The sequence below is a fragment of the Euwallacea similis genome, chromosome 2, assembly GCF_039881205.1.
Source record: "Euwallacea similis isolate ESF13 chromosome 2, ESF131.1, whole genome shotgun sequence".
Lineage (NCBI taxonomy): Eukaryota > Metazoa > Arthropoda > Insecta > Coleoptera > Curculionidae > Euwallacea > Euwallacea similis.
Genome location: NC_089610.1, coordinates 562,309 through 577,087, shown reverse-complemented (window position 1 = coordinate 577,087; position 14,779 = coordinate 562,309). Strand labels below are relative to the sequence as shown.

General features: G+C 35.7%; 1 protein-coding gene and 1 pseudogene across 3 annotated transcripts in view; one reads left to right on the top strand and one right to left on the bottom strand.

Annotated features, from left to right (window-relative positions):
* Positions 1-3,721: 3,721 nt before the first annotated feature.
* The window catches only part of Dh31-R (Diuretic hormone 31 Receptor), an 89,647-nt gene continuing 78,589 nt past the window's right edge, over positions 3,722-14,779 (bottom strand). For all 3 annotated transcript variants that reach the window (XM_066405157.1, XM_066405160.1, XM_066405164.1), the window contains one exon: positions 3,722-5,021. In XM_066405157.1, the coding sequence (XP_066261254.1) occupies positions 4,977-5,021 (45 nt within the window). In that variant the 3' untranslated portion in view covers positions 3,722-4,976. The remainder of the gene's footprint in view (positions 5,022-14,779) is intronic.
* On the top strand, positions 9,174-9,899 carry LOC136417492 (uncharacterized; annotated as a pseudogene).

The following is a 14,779-nucleotide window of genomic DNA, read 5'->3' as shown; positions in this document are numbered from 1 at the left end:
CTAAATCGACTCTCACCACTGAAGATTATCCTTCTCCTGTTAGGACTTGCGACGTATTGTTATATCAAAGATTATAGTTATGTTATTTATTAGTTTAAATGTTCAAAGTGAGTTTAAGAAACTGATGTTACGCCCATGGACAACCCCAGCCATTGGGTAATACTGTTGGAATTCCCAGCGCTTAACACTCATCTTCGACTAAGGGAAGTTATTTTATGATTGGGATTTCCAGCACTATTCTTTGTCGGACTAAAATTGCGAATCTAAATTAAAGGTACCGCCAAACGAATACAATGGCTGGGCTCCAATAAAAGCCCAGCGACCATGCCTCTAAGTGCTACGCTTTAACGCAACAAGGTAGCCTAGAAGCCGCTAATGGGGCCTCATCGGGAGCACGTCTATGGGTGTTACACCTCCGTATGAGTACTTAAGGAGGGTGCGAAACTGAAGAGGTTCTCTTTTTTCGCTACTTCATCACGGACTCGTGCGCTAGATTCTTTTCGTCAACATTCTTTAAATAACGTATCTCTCGATATTGTATAGTTGTTAATGTTACCAATAAACCTTTGTTAAGATAAGAAGGTTTAGTTTCTCTTATACGCAAAAACAGTGTCTCTGTGCCTGCGAACTCAGGGTGGTCCTTCATAATCAATCAATTCAGTCCACGATCTACGTAGTTCACGGTTATCGTATCGAAAGGGGTAAATCGACCCCGCGCCAAATTTGGACCAAACATCTCCATTCATCCACTCATTGTACCCATAGACGAGACCACTCCACTCGAGCCACCCTGTGGTTTCATGTTAATGGAAATCGACACATAGAACGATATGAATGTAGGTTTTTCTGCGTTGTCTAGGGGTTTATGAATTGGAGCTTCGGCAATTGTGTTTTAGGGATAGTTAGGGGCCTTTCAATGATAGCCATGTTAACTTAACGATACGAGTATAATAGATAAAACTTAGTAAAAAATCGCGGGCACGACCCCTGAGTCTCACGTCAGGTCAGTTCACCAGGAAGCCAGGAAAAAAGAGCGATCCGCTTTCTCCCTAGCCTTAAATATTAACATCCATGGTCGTAAACCACGGGCGTACCATGTTTAAACAATACTTAAAGGCATCGGGACAGCCCTCCGCATGGAGCCGTTGCGTTCACATCTGGCACCCAGCCCTTGGCGAGAACCTCGCCAAAGGGAACCAGCATTGTACTTCCCATGCCAACAGAGCATCGTGAAAAATCCCAGGGTACCGGGTAATTCCAACCATGGGCGTACCTTAAGGGTAAATAACCCTCGTGCCCCATTCCTTAATCCTAACTTATAGAATAATATTTACAAGCTATGTACAACTAAACGGTCTGACAAGCGGATCCCACATGAATTTAGTCCGAAACTTTGAATTCTGTTAAATCGTACTAAGGGAGACTCTTCGATTTAAGGTGACTACTTAGTTAGCACCAGGAGATGGGATTGTTTTAAATGGGGCACCTATCGCTGAACGACGAAGTCACCGATCTTCTCGTTGGTTCGTCATTCTTGGGATACTACTACCACGATGACGATTTATTAACCCTTCGTGAGATCAATCTCTCCAAGTTCTTAGCACTGTTTATGCGTTTCGACCCAATCTTCGTGCAATTTCGAGGATAAATAAACCTGCTTCGTGCATGCCAACAATTCTTCTCCTTTCAAAGAGAGTTCATTGGCGATAAACTGCATTTTGGAGAACACGAGGCATTTTGTACTATCAATCGTTAAAATGTGATACGAATAATAATATCTTTATCTGTATCTATCTCTAGAAAAAGTTGCGAAAAGAATGATCGCCACAGATAAACAAATAAAGGAAAACTTCATATTGTATTAATATACAAACTCAAAATTTTAATAATTTTTTTCTCGTTACAAATCTAACATCATACTAAAATTTTAAGTATATACGATGTGTTTTTTTTATGTTGTGGTTTTTTTGAAAGTGAGTATTTGTTTCCATTAAAAAAAATTGGGCAGGGTTGCAGCTAAAGGGATAAAGGAGAATATTTGATTTTATTACCAAAAAATACGTATAACTTTAAATCAATTCACGTGTTTCAGCATTTAATTTAAATCACTCGTTGAAAAGATATTAATTTTCTTCCGCACTTTTGTCCAGCCCTGTATAATGAAAACGTATATAAAATAGAGTGTGATTGTCTTAAGCTCTTTACTAAGGTGCCTTCAACGTAGCCTGCACATCCCATGAATATTTAAGCAGTGGCAACATTAAAGAAGATTCGATTCTCGGGTGGCACGTTTTGCGGTGACACTTTTTTTAAGCTCTAATAAGTATTATGGGATTAATTGGAAAAAGCTTTTAGCTGTTGTAGCTTGATAAGAATTTGAGTATATTAAGAATATTAATTTTGTAGAAATAATAGTATTTTATAGTGTACACGTATAAGAAGGCCAAAGCACGCGTGACAGATTTTTAAATACGAGGCACAGCGGAAAATTATATAAAATGTATAATATAATATAAACGCCTATTATATAAAATGATTTTTGCACTTCGAAGACTAAAGAAGGTATTTTGTCTTTCTGGAGAAAGAATAAATTGGATTATTCACTCTTACCAGTGGAGTAAAATATTTTTACTCCCTCGGACGTAATTATATATTCCTATAGTCAAGTAAAAGGTTCATAAAGTATAAATGCTTTTGCATATTTTTTAATTAAATTTATTACTTTTCTGACTTTATTTAAACGAGTTATGAGTAACCCTATTAATATATGTTAATATTTGAGCGTGTTTGTACTAATAATACCAATAAGCATCTCGTCCGGTTAGTCTAAAGGAAATTATGTATGAATTTAATTTATAAAAATGTATTTAAATTTTTGAAAATATTTTTCTGATGTCAGGACTGATACTATTACTCAGGTTGGATCGTAAATAAACGATGGCTCACCTGTAGGGGCTTTCTGATCGAAACTTGGGTTGTATCGACTTAATTAATAGGGAGATGTCGATAATTCACGATTTTACGTTGAAAATAGAGCTCTCATTGTTCTATTGATAAACGTGGGATCTCAAACAGCCGCGTTCAGCAAAGTAAACAGCTCTACAACAGTTCGAATTTCTGTGCGATATATTTAAATTAGACCTCATTGTTACGAATTTCAAAGATTTGCTCAACAGTTGCACAACTTTGCTACCTTTGCTGAATATGGGCATTATTTTCTAGGCATGTACAAAGGGGCTATTGATAGACTAACGAGGCGAATTTAATTTACAAACTCTATATAGATTCTACACTATAGCCTGAATTAAAATGTAGCAATTGATGTGATGATTTTTTTGCTAACTACGTGCAAAACTGGATGCTAAGAATAGGTAAACTCTACCCACGCCTCTTCCTTCCCCCGCAAAAGACCTTTATCTTATTCGAATATCCAGTTTCCTGCAATTCAAGGGTATCTTAGTGTGAGAAGCACTTCTGAATGGTTATTTTTTATTAGAAAGGAAAATTTTTCTGCTTTTCCTTTCACACATTTTCCTTTGGCATTTCATTACTCCTTGGTTAGGAAACCATGCTTTTGCGAGTAATTCAGAGATCAAATTAACTCAGATGATCAGCACAAAGCTAAATAGCCATCGGTTTAATTGAATGGATGTTAATTAATTTGGAATGTGTTTTACCACATTCTCATCAACCATAAGAATCCTATGAAAGGAAATCAAACTCGATGTACATACACATTTATTCGCCACAATAATATAACTTTCACAATGTATAAAATTCTCATATAACTCCAACAAAGTATCTAAATAGGTTTATGTGATATAGGTAATATAGTTTTTCTTATATAGGGTTATGAGATGCAGTCCCATTTTATTATTTAGTACAGGTTAGTTCAAGCTAGTTCAGGTCAGTTCAGATTTATACAAGACAGACGCGAGGCAGAAACCTTTTAGCAAATGGCAGAGTCGGTGGGAACAGTATTTTGGGTGGTCCAAGGTCTTCATAAGGAGCGTTGAGGGGTAGATAAATAGGAAGTTTTGGGGAATAGATTACTACGTGATACAGTCGATAACTAGCCACGGAGTGTTCGGCAGTTACCTGAAGAGAGTAGATAGGCAAGGGAATGACGAGTTTTCATATTGTGACTAACGGGACATGTTGAGGCACACAATATTATATTGTGATGAGCAGGTGGACGAGTGAAGGGGGGGGGGGGGGGGGGAGGCTATGTGACAGAGGAGGACATAGCTGAACTAATGGAAAGAAGTGAGAGAGACGGAGACAAGACGGAAGAGGGCATTGCCAGATCTGAGAGAGTAGTTTTTGAGCAACATATGAATGGATGAGGGATAGGAGTAGTTTAATAAAGGAAGAAAAGGGATTTTAACCAGTCCCCCTCGAAATAATGCCTTCCGACAGGCCTGGTGGGGATCCGGGGTGAAGAGAGGAAAGGGGGTTTTAGTGGGTATTCGGCAGCTGCCAATCTGGAAATTCCACTATCAGAACATTGAAGATCGCAACAACAATGGTCTGGCGTGCGTAAATGTATTTCCCCAACCAAAATAACAAAAGATTAATTCAGGTTAGTTAATTTTATTTGAAGGAATATTTTTATTACTTGTAAGGGTGACATGAAGGGGTATAATCTTGAAGAAGTTGATGAAATGGCATTAGTCCCCTTTAAGGAAAGGTCCTAGTATGATCTGTAAAAAAAACGATATTTTTCCATCTCCTTTATCCCATGAAAGAAGAAATGTAGCCAATTTAGCAAGTATAGACTTCCCAGCTCATATGTCCATTCGTTGTAAATAACAATGTTTATCTGTGAGGATGCGGAGATGGAACGATGATATGAGATTCAACCATATTTACACGCATTGCGCGTTGGTTTCTTCGGTTTCGTGGTTCCTTACTAAAGCACTGGAGGTTCGTCTGGATTGGATCCAATGAGAGGCCCTGCGACTGATGACACCTAGTCATACTTTCTCTTCACCGTTGTGAGGATATGACGTTCGAACGAACTGAAAAGTTGAGAAGTATTTTTAAACAGATATAATAGAGTTACATAAGAGTAAGTTTTAAGTATTGCTTAGAGTAATATCTTGTACAATTATATAAATAATAAGAGTAATATATATACAAATTGAGCCGAAGTAAAACATCAGAATGAGCCGAATTGTGACGGTATGCTGGTAAATTTAACGTAAAGCTAGTTTTCCTGTGAATAAAGAAATTGACCAATGCTTCGATTCTAATGTTTCTAGGGGATTTAGCTTACAGCGAAAGTTGGCCAAACATTCATAATCTGATTCTAATAGAAGTAAAATTTTTATAGAAAACCATTCTGAAAATTGTAACGCGGCATGCAATGAAGCAATAAAAAGCGTCCTCTTGCAATTTTTTGTGGCTCATTTTGAGTTATTTCGAAAAATTCAATTTCAAAACAACTAACTCACCAATTTGCAAAATAACTTGATGTTAAAGGTTAATGTTAATATATTGCGTAACATAGAAAAGAGAATACCCCGTAAAAATAGTTTTATTTAAATAATCTTTGATACCGTAAAGTGGAGTGACTTTGGAAATGTGAGGTGATTTTGATAATAACTTCCCCGGTGCGCTATTCTAAATATAGTATTAAAATAGTAACAAAATTTCTTCCTTTTCCGAACGCATGTCCATCTGCACACTTGTTTCGACAATACCTTGTGTGAATAAAAAGAATCAGTTGAATACTGCAAATGGTACGACGGGTTAAATTTTCTTTAGTGATCTGATGAAACGATCAAAGTTCTATAATTTTGAATGCAAAAAGCTAGGTAATTTTTTGTACTAATTTTTTTTTATATGCACATATGAACACATGTAATGTGTATACTATGATCGAAATATGCAGCCAATTTTTTGTTTTTGAAAAATTTTATTTCAATTTATATCTCGTGGGATAATTTTGATAAAACACATGGGGCGAATTGGATATTAGTATCAAAGTAATACTGAAAACCCAATAGTTGAAATATTTGTAATTTCAAAAGTAATTCATTTACAATGTGTTTTCACTTACATATGGTTCGCGTATACGGGATGTTAGTGAAATAACTTTCGTAAATTTAACCAGTGATTAAGAACATCATTTTGAACAAAAAAGTTCCTTACAACAGGGGTCGAAAACCTAATAGTTAAAAAAAATGTCAAAGTTGGTAACCGAAAAGCTTTAAAATTTGAATAAAATGTGGAAAAATGTACTTGACACATGTTGGTTGTTTGACATGTAACAAAAAAACTAAAAATTATTCAATAATAACATTGCTAAAAGCAATTGAAAACTTAATTAATAACTTAAATGGTAAAAAAAACGTAAGCGGCAACTCCGCACTGAACGTGACCGAGGAAGAGAAGTTTGTTTTTGTTATAGTTGTTCTTTATGACAAAAATGAGCAAGGACGTTTGACGCCACGGACGTGTGGAGCCCATTAGGGACCATCGAGAAGGGACAAGACAAAATCCACCCTTATTTTTCAAATTGTCATGGACTGTATGTCCATCCATACTTTTAATATTTTAGTGTGATTTCGGTCTCCCCGAATGCATCTTCTGTCGGTACACGTAACAGATTATCCGCAAAGTTAATTTGGGCGAGCTTTAAGTGATTTTATTCCGACTTATTAACAGTACCTACGTGACAATATGCGAGTATCATGACATGCTTTTGATTTATGGAGAGGCGTCACCAAATTCTGAAGAAGATGGGCGCATTTACGGTAATCGTTATCCAGAAAAAAAACTTCCAGCTCGACAAGCATTTGTGCAAGTTTCTCAAAGATTTCTGGATACAGGTAACGTTATTCCTACGTATAAAGGACGACGTCGACAGCGAGAAGTTGGTTCTGAAGCCGAAGAACAAATTTTAAACCCTGTTCAAAAGAGTTCAACAAGGAGTACCTTAAGTAGAGCACGCATGGACTCAAATGGTAAACATTTTGAATATTTAATGAAGCAAAAACAATAATAAATTTTTGTTTTTAAGTGTGATGTGAGTGGTGTAAAATGTGTAACGTAACATGTTATGCTAATTAAATATGATGACAATAATTTCAAGGTAAATGGCTTTTCAAAATTATAAAATAAGAATCACATCATTTTTAAATTTCATGAATTTAGTGCATTTTGTTAATTATGTACTGTAAAACTTACTAGACTCAAAAAAAAAACATGTAAAAAACCAAACCCACTTCATGCGGCTATTTAGGTAGATATGGAAATTAAATAAATACGACGCGACCTTACCAACTCTCACAAAATGTTTTTTTGATTTGCCGGGGAAATGATTGTATTTACGACCCCTCTTCTAAAGAAATTTTTTGTTCAAAATGATGTTCTTAATCACTGGTTAAATTTACGAAAGTCATTTCACTAACACCCTGCATACTATACATATAATATGTATAATATAATATAATATTATACAGGGTGGCGCACTTCACCTTCCGTCTCCTATAGTTCGGTTATCATTGACAGTAGGATTTCGATATTTTGTATACTTTACCTGTGTCTTAGGACGTACTCCAGGAAAATATTTCTAATTATACAGGGTGTCCCAAAAAAGTGTGACGATACCGAACTTTTTTTTTTAATGGAACACCCTATTTTTTTTTCACATTTAAATGCTTTCTATGATTGTCTACATATTCCTAAAATTTTGTTGAGATCGGTTAAATAATACCAGCGAAAAAAATTAAAAACTGAAAAAAATTACATTTGCGCCTCTAGCTTGAAAAAATAATAAAAAATAGAGATAATGTCTATGTAAAGAAACTACTCAAGATGCTTATTAAGCATGGTTTAATAGTTTTATTAAAAAAGTTTCGATGATCGATATTGTACAGGGTCTTCAAAATTTAGCGTCACATTTTTCAAACTTCAAAGTATTTTATTTTTCTTATTTTAAATTGGGATCCCCGTATATTTTAATTTAGTTCGATGCAGAATTCAAAAACAAACATTTTTCGAATTACATGTCTGTCGCAATTCTTAACCCTTCGAGAGTTGTTCGCGGAAAACCATTCCAATAGTAATTAAATTGATTAAAAAACTACGGTTGCTATGACAAACGAATTATTTATAGGACTTATTTTATAATTACAATTATCTTACAACCATTACACATCTAAAGTATGTGTTCGAAATTTTTTTTCGAATTTGTTCAAAGCCACCTTCGATTTTTTTATGAATTGCAGAATGTTACAAGACCTTCCATAGTCGTCTTAATTTGTGTCTTCAACAGAACGGAGGACAAAACAACGGTTATTACCGTCTCTAAAAAGAATAAAATACCTTATGGCATTGTACAGGTCATTTCAAATTCGACCCTCACCATTGGGATCTTGGAAACTAGAGGAGGTGCGAAGTAGTTTAAATGGGGGCAAAATTGCGTAATTTAGCGATTGACCAAATGCTGTTTTCAAAATTTGAATGTTCTAAGTACTATCGAAGATATCCGAAAAAAAATTTTAATTGGAGATTTTGTTTTTATTTTTTTAGCGTTATTTGACAAGGAGTGCTAAAACTACAAGCATATTTTTGTTGATATTTTTTTTCGCTACAAGATGATGTTTTCAGATTTGCCATCCGATTATTCTTAGGTCGAAAAATCCAATGTGGCGCCTATAAGAAAAAACAAAGTCGATGATGGCAGCCGAAAAACGAAACGTCGGATAACAAATCTGAAAACGTCATTGTGTACCTGAGAAAAAATGGCAATGAAAATGTGCTTGTAGCTTTGGGCTTCCTTGTCAAATAACGCTAAAAAAATAAAAAACGAATTCTTCAATTTTTAGTTTTTTTCGGATATCCTCGGAAGTACCCGTAAAGTATGAATTTTAAAAAGGGCATTTGGTCAAGCGCTAAATTACGCAATTTTGTCCCCATTTAAAGTTCCTTGTATTTTTGCTAGTTTGCGAGATCCCAATAGTGAGGGTCGAATTTGAAATGCCCGGTATATAATAAATATAAAGGTTTGCATGTAAAAAAACTAAGTGGGCAAACCATATTTTCGAGTGAGGAAGAACTGGCAATAACAAATGCTGCCTGCAAATGTCCAGAATGGGGATTTCCGCTATCAATGTCAATCAAATCAATATGCAAATCAATATCAAAATATGATCAATGTCAGAATGGTTGCCAAAAATTACTTAGATAGGTGCAGAAGGACCGTGCATATATTTAAAAACAATTTACCTGGTAAACTGGATACTAGGTTTACTTAAACGACATAACAACACAGCTAGTCAGAGGACTTATGGCAATATAAATAAGAAGAGAGCGTCGATTTCTAGAGCGCTATTAATAGAATATTTTATTATAACAATTTGGAAGAATCCTTAAAGGGTGTTGAATTCAGAAATATATTTAATTACGATGAGACAAACGTTAGCGATGATCTGGGCAAAAAGAAAGGAGTTTATCGCAGAGGCGTAAAATGTCCCGAAGAAGTAATCAATCACTCAAAAAGTGCAGTAAGCATTATGGTGTGTGGTTCTGTGGGTAAGACAATTCTTTCTTCATACGTAATATATAAAAGTAAACACTTATATAACATCTGGAAGAAAGGAGATATACAAGGGATCCCGTGCTGTACATTGGCTTGTTGTAGTGGTGGTTGTAGGTACAACAGGGCATCACATGGATGAATGGACAGCAATACTTTTGAAGATTGGTTTGAAACATCCTTTTTATCGCACGCAAAACGTTTGGAAGGGCGCAAAGTATTAAATGGAGATAATTTGGCTTCCCATTTTAATATCTGAGTGTTATCTTTATGTGAAGGATACAACATTTCCTTTGTGTGTCTCGTTCCAAATTCTACACACATCTGCCAACCTTTAGACATGGCCATTTAAGGTGGTATAGAGAGAATTACTAATTAGCTATAACACAAAATTCAAAACAGGAATTCATTAGGATTACCCAAAGATGTAATTCCAAAGCTTCTTAAGCTCTCTTTGGAAAAAATGGATCAGCTGCGCCAAATTCAAATAAACCAGATAATAATGAGACTTCAGCAATAAAAAGGAAATTAACGAATGGATTTTACGCAATTGGTATTCACCCAATCGAACGTCAAAAAGTTCTTGAAAAAGTTCTCAATGATACTATAGTATCAGCTGATTATGTAGTCAATGACAATCCTGTTGACTTTTTGAAAGAAAACCGTTTTCCTTCAGGTCAATCCACTATAAGACGTGGAAAAAAATGGCATTGTTATTGAAGCTGGAAAAAGTATAGGCACTAAAGATTTAAATGATAACAGTCATGAATCAGAGGATGATAACAATAATTTTTCCGAGCATTCTGAAGAAATATACGAGAATGACATTGAAGAAGTAGATTACGAGCCTCCACGGAGAGAAAACATTAAAGAAGGGTCTTTCATTCTTGCAAAATTCATGGGAGGAAAGCAACGTTCTATAACATACAAATACATATGTAGGGTAGAAGAAATACTTCCACTAAACGATTACACAGTACTAGGACTAAAGTCTACAAACCAAGAAAAGACCCTATTCAAAATTGTTTCCAAGGACATATTGAATATAACGTTTTCGGATGTTCTAGCGATTCTTCTAATTCCTCAGTCCTGCAAATTTTCTTTTGATTATAATTTTACTAAAAAAGTAGATACATTTAAACTGCAATTAATCATATTTTATACAGTATTAATACTTGTTTTGATGTTTGTAACTCGAGCATAGATTTAGTTAGATATATAAATATGTATATGTAGGAAATCTGCTGCTAAATTTTTGTGTTTATGTGCCAAAAAGATATATTTTTCTTTTATTATCAAATACAAATCACAGTTAAATAACTTCTAGAATATTTTTTTTTATTATGTCAAATTCACCCCACCTAACTTTTTTCCAAAACTTGTTGTTTGCTTTTAAAATGGGACTAAAATGGTAAATGTATGAAAAAATGAAGAAATTTAAATGCATTTCCTAACAGGGTATCAAAGTGATCCCACTTGGAGTGTAACTTTGATAGCCTGATTATTTCATAATTACTCCAAAAATTAATTGTAAAAAATATTTTTTAATTTGGAAATTGAGTTAACTAATTAGTACTAATCTAATTTAAAATTAATAACATGTTTTTAATTCAAGCGACAATTCATTTTTTATTACTAAAATAATCAATTTCGCCCCACTTTACGGTATGCATTGTATTATGCATCCTTAGATACGTTTAGACATCGATCTCATTTAAGGTTATCTGTATAGCATTACAGAGCACCGCTAGGGTTTATGGGGGACAGGGTAAATTTTGTAACCTTTTACTCATAATACCCCAGACGTGTTCGATTGATGATGAGTCTAGAGATTGAGGTCTCCAAGGTAATAAATTGATTTCATTTTGTTGTTCATTATGTTTGATGCAAGAAATCCATAGTAACCCGAGTTACATAGGGCCCTGCATTTTCTTGTTAAACAATTGAATAGTGGAGTGTTCTCAGGTAAGGCAGAACATGCTGGTTTAAATCTTATTGGATGTACCATTGAGCAGTTGTCGGGGATAGTTGCTACTCTACCTCTCCAAGATACTGATGCAACTTAACGGTATCTGTTTCCGCGGCTGGTTCTAAGTTTTATGTATCACCGAATCGTTTTTGTTAGACCGAGAGAAATTGAATTGATTGTGATTGGCTTTATTAAATATATTTCTTTGATAACTGGTATGTAGTGTTTGCAAGAGTGAAACTTAGTTTCAAGTTATGTTGAAAGTTCCTGATCACAGTTTGATGGAGACTGCTCTTTGTTGAGTTCCTGATGGAAAATTTCTCGTAGTTCCTTTACTCCCATTGATTCGGCTTCATCCCTCTGGAGGGGGTGGAACCATCTTAGCTGACAAAGGAGGATGAAAGGACAATACACCAATTGACGGTCAATTCAATCTCTTCCTTGCCGTATTATAGACGTAATAAAGTGCGCCTAATGAGTTTATTAGAACCACACAATCTGGGAACTGACCTTTGTCGGCCTTTCATTTTGCTATCCGAATTCCAACATCTTGCCAACATCAGATGAGCCTTAAACTAAAGCCCAATTCCGGCTAACAATAAAGATAAAAATCTCTCAGGAATTCCAGGTTGTAAACCATTCCGGGATGGTCGCCCCGGTTTATAATCGGTCTTCAGGCCTACTTTTTTGCTGAAATTAGGAATGCCTAAAAAGTCTGAATTGTTTTCAGACAGCGGTCATATTGCCCCTGATGGAAACCAAAGGTATCATAAGTTATATTTCTGACACCATTGTTTTTACAGTCTGGTGCACGTGCCTCTGGACTTAAAATGAAATATCCGGTCTCTCATCTCGTCGTCTTCTTACTCTTCTCTGACATTCTTGCATATCCACACAAAATTTGGATACGTTGCTGAAAAGTACATTCTAAATCCCATTGCATCTGTGCTTTGTACCACTGGAATAGGTTTTGTCGATGAAGAATGGTAAGAGGTAGCACAAGATGGGGTAAATGTTTCACAGCGCAATAGAGCCTCTATATTCAGCAGGATACATGTCTACCTATAATCTCAACTAGACGACCCTTTTTATTAAAGTCAAAACTCTAATGCGATAACCTTGAGGTTCTGTAGTTCTTCAACGCCTTCCTGAACTTCTCTTTCTTTGTGACTGGCATTAGTGGAACCTTATCAGACAACAAAGCACCAGGTTATTTCACCTTGGGTTCAATAAAGTAGTGATTTCTCTAAATGGCAAATCAGCTTCTCGTTAGCTCACTATTAGCCATTTTTACCGGATGTTCTATCACAACTCCGTGCCTAAATATGATGTTCATTCTTACGTGGCACACCCTGTAGATAACATACAATGTAGAAGTTTTGGATGGAACAGTCTATATAACTAAGATGCCGAACATATGCGGCCAAAATCCTGGAACGTCAATTTTTTTTTTTTCGGTTTTTTCAAAGGTAAATTCATGTATACAGGGTAGTCCAAAAAGTAGATATGACAACCAACATTGTTTTTTCAAATGGAAACATATATTTTTTATTTCATTTTTGAAATCTACGCAACATTATAAGTGTGTTTCATGTACTATGTCCTATACCCAAACGCAACAGGTCTCGAGAAATTTATGATTGAACATATCAAAAACTAAAACTTTCGATTTCTTTTAAAATTTCTTTGGTCCTGAAAAGGACCGATTTAGTACAAAATGAAACAATAAGCAACAATTAAATTAAAAGTTTAAATTGGATCTCACCTACTTCTTGACAGTGTGCAAAACGATGAATGAACCCCTGTTTGGCATTTTGAAGCATTGCTGTGGTAATTGTTCTTCTTTTATTACGGATTCTTTTTTTAAGACTTCGGTAGTTGCTAGCTGGTTAAAGTATACCTTACACTTAAGATAACCCCGTAGAAAGTAATCTAAAAGTGTAAGGTCAGATGATCGTGCCGGCCATTCAATTACCCCTCGCCTCCCAATCCAGCGTTCAGGAATAATGTCATTTAAATAAGTCCTAACATAAATATGGTGGTGAAAGGGTGCTCCATCATGTTGAAACCATAAAGTATCACTGGGAACATCAGGATGATCCTCATTTGGATATAGTTCAATAAGGGCAGCAACAAGATCTATGAGAAATTCTATTACTTTTCACCCGTTAATGTTCCGTCAATGAAATAGGGTCCTAAAATTTTGTTGCCAACTATTCCGGCCCAAACATTTATCTTTATTGGAAATTGAGTGTAGGCCTCTATCATCCAATGCGGATTCTGGGGCGCTCAATAACGACAGTTTTGTTTGTTGACTATCCCGTTAAGTACACTCACTTTCACATGAAATGCACCACCCAGTAATAATAATAATTAAGTCTTGTAATTTTGGCAAAATAATGCTTCATAATAGAGTATCAAATGATCAGACTTTCAGTTAAAAGATACAACATTTGATAATGAAAAAATTAATAATAAGTGACATCGCCTCGTACGGCAATGCAAGCACGTACTCTTCGCGGTATGCTTTGCAACAAATGATCAATATCTTCCTCGGGTATTTCATTCCATGCTACCTCAAGATGATGTCGTAGGTCATCCACATTGTTTGGAGGCCTCAGTAAATTTCGAAGACGGCGACTCATCATATCCCAAAGATGTTCGATGGGCAATAGGTCCGGTGACCGTGCAGGCCAAGGCAGTATTTCCAATTGTGCTTCTTCCAGGTATCTTCGAGTAATGTTTGTACTATGTGGTCTTGCATTATCCTGTTGGAAAATGCCATTAGGTAAAGTTTGCATGAAAGGTACTAATACTGGCCTCAGAACATTGTCAATGTAGTGCGACGTATGTTTAGGGTGCCTGGAACGAATACAAGAGAAGATCTTCGGCCAACACATATCGCACCCCAGACCATAACACTAGGTGTTAAAGCTGTGTGGCGCCTTTCAGAAAATTGCAAATTTCTTCTTTTACCTCGGTATCGTCTGACTCTTCTACGACCATCATTGATCCATAAACAAAATCGCGACTCGTCACTAAAGACTATATTGTTCCACTCATGATTCCAATCAATTCGTTCTTGACACCAGGCCAATCTGGAAGCTTGGTGTTGGGCGGTTAGTGGCAGTCGTAGATTTGGGCGGTATGAATGCAGGCCAAAAGACGAAATTCTTCTGTAAACTGTTGCCATCGACACCCGACGATTTAGAGCTCCCATCCAATCTACTGCAACAGACATTGTTGTTTGAAATTGATCACCA